The 14,515-nt window shown below is 50.4% G+C and overlaps 1 protein-coding gene across 32 annotated transcripts in view; it reads right to left on the bottom strand.

Moving 5' to 3' along the window:
- Positions 1-14,515, bottom strand: part of Map4k4 (mitogen-activated protein kinase kinase kinase kinase 4) — a 119,991-nt gene that overhangs the window by 34,294 nt on the left and 71,182 nt on the right. For all 32 annotated transcript variants that reach the window (XM_021658355.2, XM_021658361.2, XM_060369918.1 and 29 more), the window contains exons 4-10: positions 13,799-13,924; positions 11,201-11,311; positions 8,552-8,642; positions 6,340-6,470; positions 5,432-5,486; positions 4,141-4,219; positions 1,426-1,601 (exon numbers count right to left, since the gene is read on the bottom strand). In XM_021658355.2, the coding sequence (XP_021514030.1) occupies positions 1,426-1,601; positions 4,141-4,219; positions 5,432-5,486; positions 6,340-6,470; positions 8,552-8,642; positions 11,201-11,311; positions 13,799-13,924 (769 nt within the window). The remainder of the gene's footprint in view (positions 1-1,425; positions 1,602-4,140; positions 4,220-5,431; positions 5,487-6,339; positions 6,471-8,551; positions 8,643-11,200; positions 11,312-13,798; positions 13,925-14,515) is intronic.

Genomic DNA, 14,515 nt, shown 5'->3' with positions numbered 1-14,515 from the left:
CCCGAGGACGACGACTAGACAGAGGGTCCAGATACACAGCCACAGCTGCGGCCACCTAAGATTTAACAAAGGTGTTAGAAGCATGTGCTGCAGGGGAGAAACAGCCTAGTCAAGCAAACAGTGGGGCCAGAGAGATGGCTCAGAGATTAAGAGCATTGCCTGCTCTTCCAGAGGTCCTGAGTTCAATTCCCAGCAACCACATGGCAGCTCACAACCGTCTACAATGAGATCTGGCGCCCTCTTATGGCCTGCAGGTGCACATGCATAAGAAATCTTTAAAACAACAGAAACTGAGAAAAATGGCTATCCAGCCACAGGGAGGAGGGTGCGAGGAGCAGGTGAGGCGTGGGAGTAATCAACAGGCGCGCACACCTGTAACTGCCAAAGAACAACTTAATCAGTGTTTACAAGTCTGTTCAAAGTGGAGCAAAGCCTTCAAATTTAAACATAGAATGCCAAGGATGCTTGAGGAAAAAGACACTTCAGGATGCGGTCGCAAGAACTTTCTACCCGGATTCCAAAAGCACAGAAAATTACCCCAAGAATCAATGAATGGGATTACATAATTTACAAAGTTTACATACAGCAAAGTAAAGTAGCAGCAGGACAAACAAAAGAGTATTTTTGCCAGCTATATGTCAGATATGAATGAATGACATAAACTTCTCTCAAAATATAAACTGGCCAATAAGTATCTTTAAAAGCACTCAAAATCCCTAGTCATTATAAAAATTCAAATTAAAACTGCCCAGAGGCTCCACCTTACCCTGGTCACTTATCAGCAAGAACAAATGGTGGTGAGATTGTGGGGAAAAGAAATCTTTGCTCGCTGGTGGTGAGGCTGTAAACTGAGGCCTACTGTGAAACATGAAAGCCTCTCAAAAAGCCAAATAAAAACACCAGCGACCCCTCTCTGCAGCAGAGTCCTCAAAGGCTGTGTCCTCCTGCACGTGTACATATCCATCTTTATCACTGTTCTTCTGACAATAGCAAAAAAAAAAAAAAAAAAATCCTGTCACCCTGAAAGCCCTTCAACAGACCATCAGTGAAAGCACGGTCCTGTAACAACGGAATTCTATGTAGCCATTGGGGGAAAGAAAAAAGACACTTACAGGGAAATGAATGTACCCAGCAATTCGTAAAATAAGGGACATGACCCAGACTCAGGGAGTCAAATATTGCTTGTTCTAGGAGGTGCTACTTGGCAGTGTTTACCTATGTGTGTCAGTGTGTATGTGACATAAAAGCAGACGGTGCCCCTGAGGGGGATAAGGCTGTTGAGGAGAAGTAACTGGCAGCAGCCTCACTCTGGTGTAGCAACAGGAGGGTTGAGGAGCACACGTGACAGGAAGGAGGACCCGAGGGTGGAGGGCACATGGGAAAGGGCAGGTATTCACAGAAGGAAAACAAGAGGAGCCTCAGTACCTTTCTCCCCTCTCTTCTTTCTGGTCCGGTCTATATGATCCTTCAGCTGGATTCGAACCTGCCTCTCATTGGGCTGATCCCTTATGAAAGGGTGCTTCAGCAGCTGCTCTGTCGAGGGCCGCTGCATGTAGTTCTTCACCAGGCAGCCCTCTATGAAGCTGAAGAACTTCTTTGACCTGTAGGAGGGAGCACACCATCAAACCTCTAGCAGAGAAGCAAAGCTCGGAAACACCTGCCAGGAGGCCGAGGGCCATCCGGCCAGCACACAAATCAGTGTGGTTCACATTCAGCGCCGCTGCCCTAACCATATACCACCAACGGCCCTAACGAAGGAGCACGGCCTAAGTCTGCTGTGATTCACTAGCCTTTACATCCTGGGGCAGGAGGAGACAGGAACAGGAGAGGGCCTCATGCGGGAGGGGCCGGAGGGAGGTCAGCTGACCATGTCCAGAGAACAAGAACGAACCCTGAGAGAGCAAGGGCCCGCCTCGGTGGGTTGAGCATAAACTGAAGGTAGAATATTTGCTCTTTCACAGAGGGAACAAGACAGCTTTCAGGGCTCGGAATATGAGCTTTAAAGCAAAAGTGTCCGCGACGGATGAGCCACTTCCTGATACTATTACAAAAAGTAAAGAGAATGGAACAAGGTCTGCCATCACCTCACAGACAGGTCTAGGCGTGAAGAGGAGCGTGACAGTGTGCGTGATGCTTAGAGTATCTAACAAGATCATTAGCCCTGTACCCACCAAGCTTGTCCACAGACGTGACCGCAGAAACCAGCACTGACTCACTAAACCAACATCCTAAGTTTCGAGTCTGAATCCCTAACTTCGAAGACTCCTGCGCATCACGCTGCCAAGACAACCCTTAGGAACCAACCGTACTTGCTACATTCCTTAAAATCAGTAGCTGAGTTCTGTCGGCAGATCAGCTGTTGACCTCTTCCAGAGAGCCACTTCTCCAGAAGAGGAAACCAAAACTTACATCCGGGAAGAGGACAGCGACACAGGGAAGAAGCTGCTCTCTTTTCAAAAACTCAGGAAAACCAGGAACAGTGATGCGGATGAACCAATGTAGCGCCTTACCTACTCTAGTTGAAGAGAGGCTGGCTTCAGGACCCGGAAGGTATCACCCACCATCTACCACTGCCTCTGCCTGTCAGCAGTTACAGCAATGGTCAACCAAAGCTAGGGGTGATGGGGACAGCGTGAGAACTGTCAGAGAACAGTCAGAGAACTGACCTGCGGACTCCCCAGAAAGACGCTCACCAGTCAGAGTCACAAGAGGAAGACAGGAAAGCAGAGAACAGGGTGCAGCGTGAGCTAAAGTCCTCTAGCCCGTGATCCTGGGAAGGGTCCACTACCCAGGAGTCAGCAACACCCAGAGCCACCGGCTCTCACTTATTAATCCCAGGAACCAACTGGGCCAAGGTCTGTGCAACGGTGTGGTTCTTTCATTCTCTCTACACACGGGCTTCGTGGAATTAGGTGGTTCTGTTACTCAGAACCAATTATGGCTAAAGAGTGTATAAAGAATGGGAAAAGATCTTTCCAGTAAAAGGAAGCTAGGAACGGTGAAGCGAAATGTGTTGTGCATCAGGAGAGTGAACACAGAGAGAGGACGGGGCGTCTGGGTAGAACGGGGTGCTCAGGGCCTGCATGGAGGAGGGGCTCAGGGCCTGGGGCACTTCAGTGCAGACAAAACTCTCAGCCTCCCTCCCACACACAGACACTGGCCTTCCCTTAAAGATGTAAAATTAGGCAAAGCACCAGCCTGCACAGCTGTGATTCTAAGCACTTTGCTCAGAGGGTCATCATGCCCGCCTTCCACAGGAGTCAGCCTTCTGCAGGACACACTCAGAAACGCAGCAAGAGAAGGAGCCGGCTGTGCAGGAGCAAAGGGCCGTTCTGGTAGCCTGCTCTTCAGAATGAAAAGGTGCGGCTAACTGCCCCTTTTTCAGACAGGATCTTACTCTATTACCCAGAATGCTTCAAGCTCCTCAGTTCAAACGGTCCTCATAAGTCATGAGATCTGCTAACATGCACTGCAGCCCAGACACCCTTCAGCAGTGTGAAAATCTACTATCAGAGGGCTTTCCACACAGTTCTGCCATTTTAGGAAGAAAATGTTCTGCAACACATTATGCTTAAAAGAGGTTTCAGTACTAAACTATAGCCTTTTCTCTGTATTCTGGAGCTTCCAGCTGTCACTTGTGATTAGGCTGGAACTCAAAGATGAACAACAACAGACAAAATCAGTGCCCTTCAGACTGTTTGAAGGTGCTGGCCTTTGTAGTACTCAAGTTAGAATTCTACTTTATTCCAGAATAAAGTAAAACTATAGTGGGGGAGAGAGAAGAAAAGGAGTAGGGAAGGGGAAGAGAGGGAAGGAGGGAGGGAGGGAACAAAGAAGAGAGGGAAAGAGGGAGGAAAGGAGGGTGGGAGGGAAAGAGGGATCGAGGAAAAGGAGGAGGGAGTGAGGGAGAGAAGGATGCAGGAAGAGAGGGAGGAAGAGAAGGAGGGAGAGAACGAGGGAGGGGGGAAAAGAGGGAACAAGGAAAAGAAGGAGGGAGGGAGAGAAGGAGGAAGAAAGAGGGAGGAAGAGAAGAAGGGAGGAAGAGAAGGAGGGAGGGAAAAAAGGAGAGAGGGAGGAAGGGAGAGAGGGAAGGAGAGGGAGGCACAGAGAGAGGGAGACAGAGATCCACACATCGCTTACCATTTTTTTGACTTCAGCCTGGGAGGAGGGTTTCTGGGGATGAGAAACAGCGCTCTCATTGGATGCATGTCACAGAGAGCTGGGAAAGGAGACAGTTGTGTCAGTAAGGTGCTTGTTCACTCACTCCTGATGTCTGGGGTTCATTCACAAATAATTTCATTCACAAATAACTGCCATGAATGCCAAGCAGCTGAGGTGTCTAGCTACAAACCCTAGGCCATACCTTGAATTAAAAACCATTTAAAAGCAGGAAAAATACACAACTTCAAATGGACACTGCAAAGTGTTCATAAATCAAAGATAAATACTGACTCAAATTTAAAAGGAGACAGTCCTGAGGGGTTTTAATGAAGACGGCTGGGCTTGGAAGGTTGGTCTACCCATAGAACAGCTCGTAGAGGCTGTCAGTGTTTCACTCTGTGCCTGTGTCCCCTCACAGCACGCACAGTCAGAGCCTCCTTGCACGCGTGTTCCCACACGCCTGTTCCCACAGCGCGTGTCAGGAGGGGAGTGAGGCCACTGCAAATGGAGGTGCTTACGGCTGTGCAGTTACTGTCTGTGCTGACATAACTCGCCCCAAGAAATGTGAGTTCCGCAGACATGCATGCTAGCGTGTCACAACCGATGAGGCACAATTTCAGGACACCTGTAGAGCAGGTGGGAATGCGGACTAGACCAGCAGACCCCGGGGTCCAGTGTGAAAGAAAACTGAGCCAAATGAGCCCGCAACACGCCCACTGTCTCACTGTCATCTGAGGACACAGAAGGGACAGAGTAGTCACCGGGATGTCCACTTCTGCACTGTGACTTGTTTAGATTCATTCTACAAATATTCACTCCACAACCTCGGAAGAGGCAGTGGCCGGTCTTTGCGCATCTATCCTGGGCACCGGGAGGAAATGATGAGTGTGTTTTCCTTACTTTTTCTATCACAACCCAAACCAAAGATCAATGTTATGATTAATTTGCTGATTTAACCCAAGAAAAAGCAAACTCACATCTTCACACAAAATTCCACATATAAAAGCTAATATCTGAATTTATAAAGTCAAAATAAAAAAAAAATAACAAAATTTCAAAGACTAGGGATCTGTTTCCAACAATGTGTTTTAAATGCAAAGAGGAAAAAGCAGGCCTTCTTAGCGTCAGATCCCGCATGTCAACAGGCACAGACCCAGGGCGGAACACTGGGTGCCAAGGACTCCCCCTGCATCCGGTGCCCATCAGGTGCGACTCTGCCCAGCGTCCGGTTCTGACAGAGGAAGAAGCTCAGAAGGAGGAAGCTACTTACGGGGAGCGCCTTCTGCCATCTCAATGGCCGTGATGCCGCAAGACCAAAGGTCACTCTGCAAAACCAGAAGACAAGGCCCTCAATGCCACAGTTCCACACAGATGAAGTAAAAGCACCTTCACGTAAGAACACAAAAGCAGACCTTGTTGGGCATCATCACCTCCCAGCCCGGGATTATCTTCATTACCTTAAGCGTGACATTATTTTGAGAATGGTGGACAGCGCTGCAAACTTTATGTGTGTATTAAAAAGTAGGAAATCGGGAGTCTGCGACATATTTGTAAATACTTCAAATTAAAAGAAAATCTCTCCGAAGCAATGGCTTAAATTAAACCTCATTGGTTGTATATTTGCAACAAATACTCAAACACGTGGGGAACAATTAAATATGAACTCACTTTTAACATCATTAACAGATACAATGACCACTAAAGTGAAAGTTTCATTGACGAATGAAATAAGTAACTCAGTCACCCTGAGTCAAATAAGTATGGATTTTTATGCCCGGATAAGAAGTGTATTATGATTTCCGGTCCCTAGGGGTCGCTCTATGACCATGTCAATTTATTTGTGGAAGAAGTTATAAAACTATACGCAAACACTAAAATGTCAGAGGAAGCTGTTACAAGCGTTGACAGTACATTAAAAGGAAACCGTATCTGAGTCTACTGTGTTCTTCATGCTAACAAAGACGCAGGAAGGGATCTGAGTGCCCTGTGAGGAGTCTGTGCCCGGCTGTGCCAGCAAGCAAGGAGTTTCTCACTGAGATCACAAAGCGGTGGACCAACAAGCAACAAGAGAGCTGCTTAGCACGGGCCGGGAACACCTGCGCTCAAAACAGCGTGCACTGTGGCTGGAGCCCAGCAGCTGTGGAGGCGCACACAGCGGCCCCGGGGCAGGCCTCTTACTCTGTAGTCGTAGGTGGCGTCGGGGTTCTCATCGCAGGCGATGACCTCAGGGGCCATCCAGTACGGCGTGCCGATGAACGTGTTCCTGCGTCCCACCGTCCTGTCCAGCTGGGCGCTCACGCCGAAGTCAACTGAGGAGAGAGAGCACAGTCGGCGAGCATCCAGGGCAGCACTGGGCCTGCAACCAGGAGCCTCAGGGAGGAGGCGGAGGCCGGCCCCCAACGCCAGGCGACAGCAGGGCCTGGGCAGGACAGCAACGGCGCCTGCGCTTTGAGAGTGCCACAGCCAGGTGCTCACGAAGCAGGAAAACAGACCCTAGACCAGCTGTGCACGGCCGCCGGAGGCTCTCGGGGAACAGCACACTGAAGGGCCCCGGGTCAGCAAGAGAACGTGTTCCCAGTCCTCTGCCTTCCCCACGCGGAGCTGCTTCTGTGCACAGGCTGACACACCACAGCGAACCAAGTGGAGAGGATCACAAGGACACGCGGGGCAGTGGCACTGCTCAGCAGATGAAGGGACTTGAAGGGACTCTGCGCACAAACCTGGAACCTATGGAAGGTGCCTGATGGAACGCTCCACAAAGTTACGCTGAATGTTTGCCCATCAGTGTTTGCACGAGCCTAGCCGCAGAGGAGCAGCTCACAAACCAGGCGACATGTGAGGCCACTGGCCGGGCCACACACTCCACCAGCCCAGGGAACAGCGGGCTCACGTATCGCCTGCTCCTCAACACAGAACAAAGTAGGGACAGAAAGCCTAACGGAGCTTTGTAGCAGCAACAGCGAATGGCTGAGTAACTCAGGACACCACCGTGTCCTGCCATGAGGCCAGTGCAAGGAAGCACTGCGCCAGGTCAGCCAGAGAGGGGACAGCAGGCAAACACCAGGTCAGCCAGGGCAGGGACAGCAGGCAAACACCAGGTCAGCCAGGGCAGCGACAGCAGGCAAACACCAGGTCAGCCAGGGCAGCGACAGCAGGCAAACACCAGGTCAGCCAGGGCAGGGACAGCAGGCAAACACCAGGTCAGCCAGGGCAGGGACAGCAGGCAAACACCAGGTCAGCCAGGGCAGGGACAGCAGGCAAACACCAGGTCAGCCAGGGCAAAGATAAGGCAAGCGTGCTCAGCCCGCCGTCTCCAGGAAATGCCAGCACCGGGCATCTGCGGGACCCTGTGGCGCTGGGGACAACCTGCCAGGCGCTACACGGAACTACACCAGTGACTAACAGTCCTGGCTGCTGGATCCCAGGATATTCTGGCAAAGGGAGCAAGCTCTTTTCCTTGAGAGGTGCCATGCGATATCACAGAAGGAAGTATAAATAATCAACAGTGCTGTGAAAGGAGATAGGAGTCCAAGGCAGGTCTGCGGCCAGGGAAGGCCCCAGAAGACAAGAAAAACTGTAACTGTGAAGGTGAGGTCAAGTACTCCCAAGGAAGAGCTGTATGCGCAAAGGTCCTGGGGCTTCTTATAAGTAAAGGGAAACAGAAATGGCAGTGGCCGAGCAGGGCTGCCTCCTGATGGACGTTCCATGGCTTTATTCTTACTCTTCCCTCTCCTGCTCTCTAACCCCCCCGCCCCCCGCCTTCACACCCCAGGCTGGCTTCAAACTCACAATCTCTGTTTCAACCTCCCAAGGGCTAGCAATACACTATGCCAGCACCACTAAGGGGAGTATTTCAGCCAGAAAGTAGGAAGTCTGACTTTTAACGTTAGCACAGGGCTGAGGTGTGCCTCAGTCACCGGGTCCTGTGGTTGGGACTCATGAGTCCCCTTCCCTGGAGTCAAAGAAAACAAGAATAAAAACCCTCATCTGGGGCTGAAGAGATGGCTCAGTGGTTAAGAGCAATGGCTGCTCTTCCAGAGGTCCAGAGTTCAATTCCCAGCAACCACATGGTGGCTCACAGCCATCTGTAATGGGTTCTGATGCCCTTTGTGTCAAGCAGGCATACATGCAAATAAAGCATTCATATATACAAATACATTCATATATATAAAATAAATAAATAAATCACAAAACAAACAAACAAAAAAACACCCTCATCTGGCTGCCGTGTCCCGACAGAGCAGACACAGGAGGGACACAGAGGCTGGAGCCGGGCTACGGGGGAGCACACCTTAACTTGTATAAACATTAGAGGGCACAAGTGCTCGGACTGCCACACCAGTGCCGGGAGGGGTGTCAGAGGCCGCGACAGGCACACAGCGCCACCTACCAAGCTTCACCTCCGCATTCTCAGTCAGCAGCACATTCTGACCCTTGATGTCTCGGTGGATAACGTGGTGAATGTGGAGATGTGCCAGTCCCTGGAGAGGAAACAGAGCCAAGCCTCAGTTCTGCCAGCGGGCAGCGGGAGCACCCTTCACAACACGGGGCACAGCGGGCCCAGCTTTTCTAAACCTGCACTTTGAACATAAAATTCACCCTTGGCGCATCCCCAGGAAGGCACTGCCAGCCTTGCCACACGTACAGAAAGCAGTGGGTGGAGCCTTCCCTCTGGGACCGTAGAGCCACTTTTAGCTGAGCCTACAGCACAGGCTTTGGGTTGCCATCTGTAGTTTTTCCACTATAATTTGTGCTATTTGTGTACAGGATCGCTCTTTCCCACGCCAAACGTCTATCTTTCAGTGGGTAACCCCGTGAACTTACGAAGCTGGGCCCATCTCAGGGGAACAGCAAAGAATTACAGAGGGGCTTAAAATCTGCCTCTGAAAATGCAGGCTTGTCTTCCCAGTACACAGGAACAAATGCTTAAGCGCTGATCTATCCCACTTGTGTCCAAGTGTGTAATAGTTCTGCCATCGGAACAGCCTTGTGAAGGAATTTCTTTCTTCCCTAGGCAAACACACACTCCTGGCGTGTGCATTTCCGGTGCCCTGCATCCAGAATGAACCCACCGGTATATCGAGAGAGGTGATGGGAAGACACACACCACATCTAACCGTGCCGTGAGGGCAGGGATGCAACACTGCATAGCTCATTTACCCTTCTCTTCCTGGCCAGAAGCTACATCCCAGACTGTGTCTCCTTAAGACACAGCAGCTACTTATCCTGAAATGCCTCAGCACCAAGGCTGGGTCACCTGCAAGGGGTTTGATTTTTCTATTTGAAAAAGTAAGAAGAGTGCTGTGGTATGGGCAGTCTTCACTACGTAGGTGCTGGGGGGGGGCACTTCTTTGTTTTGAACTCAAACTACTGTAAAACAGCTGCTGCAGCTGGCTCCGGGGGAGAGGGCTGTCCTCAAAGATGCGCAGTGGGGACACTGCAGCGCTTCAAAAGGACGCAGTTTTCACCACACTGACTACAGCTCTGAGCAACCTGGGCTGCGCCTCAGGGCTCCTGAGGTCAATGGCGACAAATGCTAAAATAAACACATTACACTTGACAGGCAAACTGTTTCCACAGGTATATAAAAACAGGCAAATCATCTGACATCTGTGATACAAGCTAGGCCTAGAATATTACGCTAAAAGCATGGATTTCTGTACTTGAGAAATTGAGTATCTGCAGTCTTGGTAACTGCAGCACACAGGAAGCCAAGGCAGATGGCCACAGTCTAACACTACCACACACAGAAAGGTGTATCTGCTTTTGAACAGCATTAGCCCAGCTCCTCAGCGCATGCGTAGCCAGCTCTAGAATCCAGCCCTGTCTGCTGCTCCTACCAGCTCCCAGCCCTCACAGGCTTTTCGGCTCAGCTCCGTCACAGCCACAAACGGCGCTGGGACTCGGGGACAGCACTCGCGAGCCCACATCAACGTTTGGTCCCTACCTTCAGACTCCCTACTCACACTGGTCTCTTCAAGAACCTTTTCTGAAGGCTCCATAAGATAGGAGCAAAGAGACATTAAAACATTTCTCTAGAAATAATAGTTGACAGCTTTTCAACTTGGAGTCTCCCACTGATAAAAAGTAAATTTAGTTACAATAATAAAAAAGATGCCTAACTTGTTACCAGACTTTGATTAGTAGAGAAATAAATAAAATCTGGGTTTAAGTCCAGGGTCTTCATTTTTAAAATATGGAGGGACAAACCATGCTCCCAATTAATTTAGGGGCCATCTGGGGGCGAAGGCAAAGAAAAGCATGGTGGTGGAAGGAAAGCCCTTTAGCAAGTCACACGAAGCTTTCAATATGATGCCCAGAAAACCCGCACATGCTGGAAGGATGACTTTACGACTGAAAGAAACCAGTCAGGGGCTAAAAACCAGCAATTCAGAAACTCACTCTGAGCTCACTAGCCAGCTTTGCAATTAGACAGTCTAACAGCTGAGGCCGAGTCCACTGAGATCAGCACGGGGGACTGATTGGTGGTGCTAACTGGGGCCTCTCCGAGCTGCCCCACATAGCAGTGCGGGCTCTGTCACCCCCGGCCCCTTCGTGCCAAGGGGAAGGGGCTGCGGGCGCCCTGCAATGGTCCCAAGAGCAGAGCACCTCAGCTGCTGAGGGGTGTGCCTGAGGCTGGTTCTGGGAACACCTCAACCTCCTCCACAGGGAACACGGGCAAGCTCGGGCTCCTCGGGCTATGGCGGTGAGCACGTGCGTGGAAGCTGCAGCTCCCACCCTCCTCAGGGAAAGACCCTAACACCAGGACAGTCTGTACCCCATGACTTATGAAGCGTCTGTATTTTCTAGACACAGAATTTGTTTCAAGTGTTCTCCAACCATACAGGCCAAGCTCTCGGGTCTTTACAGAGGTCAAAGAATTAAGCCACGATGGGGAATGAACTGGAGGGAAGTACGAAGACTCTGTTGCTATCACAGCAATTATCTCTGGATGAAGAACTAACGCAAAGCCAAGTTCAGGATCTGCTTGCAGGAGAAGCCCGAGACCAGGCTGGGTGCTCTGCTCTGCTCGTCTTACCCTGAGGATTTCTCTGGAGATGTAAGCAATCCAGTCTTCTTTGAGTGTGTTCCCTTTCGTGTTCTTCACAAGGTCTGTGATGGACCCGGCCCCACAGAACTCCATAACAAGCTGCAGGACAGACAAGACACGCTGTTAACAACCACAGGACTGGGCGCCTGTCACCTATGTCCAGGTGAGAACACACCACCCTGCCACCCGCTTCCCTCAACACTCGGCACATGCCAGACCATGTAGGAAGCGTCCGGGCAACAGAAGTTGCTTTTCAGGGAATGTGTCCACCCTGGCCGCGTAGTCAGGACACTGAGCATGCCTTCTGCCATGCCACACCCTTGTGGGTGGTAATTCTGACGTGCGTCCTCCCTCCTCCTATGGGAGGTCACTTTGCTGTCATTGCTACCTAATTACCAGAAATGTACATTTCATGAGCTCTTCCTTGGGCTGTCTTGTTTTTATACACTGCGGTCTCCAACCTGTCTCGTGATGTTTCCTGCTGAGTTTAAATCAGAGAGGGCAAACGGTACATAGTTTTGAAAATGTCTATCTGTAATATACTAATGTACTAAATAGCGACACTTGAAAGCGTCCTAGAAAACACACTATTCTAAACTTTCAATGTGACTGTTTCATTTGTTTCCTGCCCTTCCTGCCCTCTCTTCCTTGCTCTTCTCCCTCTCTCTAGTGTATTTCACTGTGAACGACCGAGGATGCCGCCAGGCTCGTGTGTCTGGGCGCTGGTTCCCAGCAGGGGTGCTCAGTGAGGGGTGACCTGAGCTCTGCTGGACGAGTGTGTCCCCGCAGTGGCACACCTGGAGGCTGGGAGCCTGGCTCCGTCCTGTCCTGTCGGCTCCCTACTTCGGGCTGCTGCGGCTGTGGGACAGGCCCAGGCCGCTGGCTCCCTGACTCTGCCATGGCGGCCTCTGAGCTGAGAGACGCAGTAAACCCTTTCTCCGCTAGGTCGCTTTTGATAGTGCTGAACGGTAACAGGAAGCAGCGCAATTCAGTGTGCATGAGACTGAGCCCAAGCACATTCTTACCTACACTTTTATTTACTGGAGAGCACACACGAATATACACGCATGTGTGCAGGACAAAGGACCACCTCAGGTCTTGTTCCCCAGAAAATGGCTTTGCGGGGGGGGGGGGGCACAAATGTGAAAAATCATACACTATTTGTCTTTTGGCATCTGAGCAACCTCCTTTAATAGGATCGGAGCTCCGTTTGCACGTACTTTCAAGCAAATGGTGTAATTTTATCCTCTGTAGCTGAGCAGAATTCCAGTGCATAGACGGCATTCTCTTTCTACTCACCTGCTGAAGGCTGAGTGTGTAATGCAGCTATTGTGCAGACAGCTCTGTGTGTGTGTGTGTGTGTGTGTGTGTGTGTGTGTGCGCGCGCGCGCCTCCTGGTCAGACATCCTGGGTCCCTCCGGTATAGCTGGGTCACGTGGTACTGCAACGGTTAGCTTTTTGGAGGAACGCCCACAGTGGCCAAACAATTCCCAGCCCACAGCAGGGTGTGTGAGTCCTCTCCCCGTGTCCACACGGGTGTCTGTGACTTCTCTCGTGACAGCTAAGGATGGCAAATACCTTTTCAGGTACTTGCTGGAGGTGTGCGCATCCCCTGAGGGCTGTGTTCATTACTCCGTCACTGGCCGGGGGTTGGTTTTGGTGTTTTAGAACATATTCCAGGTATTTATCCTGTCCAATGCTTAGCCGGAAAAGCCTCCATCTGGGCTAATTTCTTCATGCTTCCTTTGCTGTGCCGAACTTTTTCATTGTACGCAATCCCATTTGCCACTGTTGGCATTATTTTCTGAACTACTGGGGTCCTTTCCAGAAAACCCTTGCCTGTGTCTTTATCTTGAAGGGTTTTCCTCTCACAGTTTCAACCCTACTTGAAGACCTCTGGCCCATTTTCAACTATTTTTGTCTACTAGGAGAGGGAGTGACCTGCTCCTTCCTTCTGAGTTTCCCAAGCAGCATCCGTTACAGGCGCTGTTCTCCACGGCATGCTCCTGACGTCTTAGTCACAAGCCAGTCACTACCACTATGTGGATTCGCTCCTGAGGCCGTGATTTACCCGGCCTTTCTGCACTCTCCCATGCCTGTGCCAAGCTGCTGTTCTCTGCATCGCCCTTCGAAAAGTCAGCGGGAAAAGTTATCAGCCTATCTTCTTGCCCCATAAAGCCAAGACTCAGTCTCTTGACCACAGACGACAGTCTCTCAGCCATCATTTTGAGGATAAACTGTTTTTTGTTTTTAATGGTTGACTGTGTCAGTTCAGAAATCGTCATGGAACTGACTGTCCATAATAAACTACAATTATTAACGTCACTTACAAGCAACAGGCAACAAGGAATTGTCTTTATGTCTCTTTTACCTCAGTGTGAAACAGAAAGAGAGATCATTGTGTTTTCTATCAAAAAGCTTCCTGTGAGTCGGCCTCACACAACTCTTCTCTTTCCTACAGAACAGACATAGGATGAGGAAGCTGCTGCCCTTCGGTTCTGTTTCTTTCTAGCTCCATGTTTCTTGTGAACGACTTAGTTCCCTTAGCACAGAACCCCAGACAGAGGCTGGCAAGCATCCACCTACCCACAGCTGGTCATCGTGTCCCGGAGGGCTCTTTTTAATGAAAGCACCATAGTACGTTGCAATATTCCTATGATGAGAATATTTCTTCAGCATATTTATCTCCAGTTTGATTTCTTCCTCTTCATCCTTAAGAAAAGAATAACAAAATGCGGCTTTTGAATGATCTGTTTCTTCCCACGCATGCAGATTAATGTGACAGGAGACACACACATACACACTCTCTCTTCATTCTCAGCTCACCTTTCTGAATGTGACCACAAGAGAAAGGGGATAATAAGTGTGACAAACAGCAGGACTGCCTGGGTAGAGTTCCAGCCTGCTTCTCCACTGCATGCGCCCTCCGGCTGTCACCTCCTTCTCTGCCTGGCAGTGTGCTCACGTGAAACAACCCCATAAGTTAACTTGACTAATATATTTCATTAATCACTTTTAGAAAGCCATTTCCCCTGAGGAAACATTCGTGAATACACTTAAGACAGGGTAAGTTCTGCGAGGGACTGGACGGATGGCTTGGGGAGGGGGCAGTGCATGACCTCCACTCAGGTGAGGGCAGCCGTCGGGGAGCTGGGGGCAGCCCGAGACACGGGCGGGACACAGGCAGGTTCCCACGGCTCTCTTCCTTTGCCTGTTGGTGTAAAGCAAGCTGAGCAGCAGAAGACAGAGCCCTGTGAGGAGGTGGATGAGGAAGGGGATGGAGGACATGCAGGCACGAAAACC

The sequence above is a fragment of the Meriones unguiculatus genome, chromosome 16 (genome assembly GCF_030254825.1).
Source record: "Meriones unguiculatus strain TT.TT164.6M chromosome 16, Bangor_MerUng_6.1, whole genome shotgun sequence".
Lineage (NCBI taxonomy): Eukaryota > Metazoa > Chordata > Mammalia > Rodentia > Muridae > Meriones > Meriones unguiculatus.
This window is presented reverse-complemented; position numbering and strand designations above follow the sequence as displayed.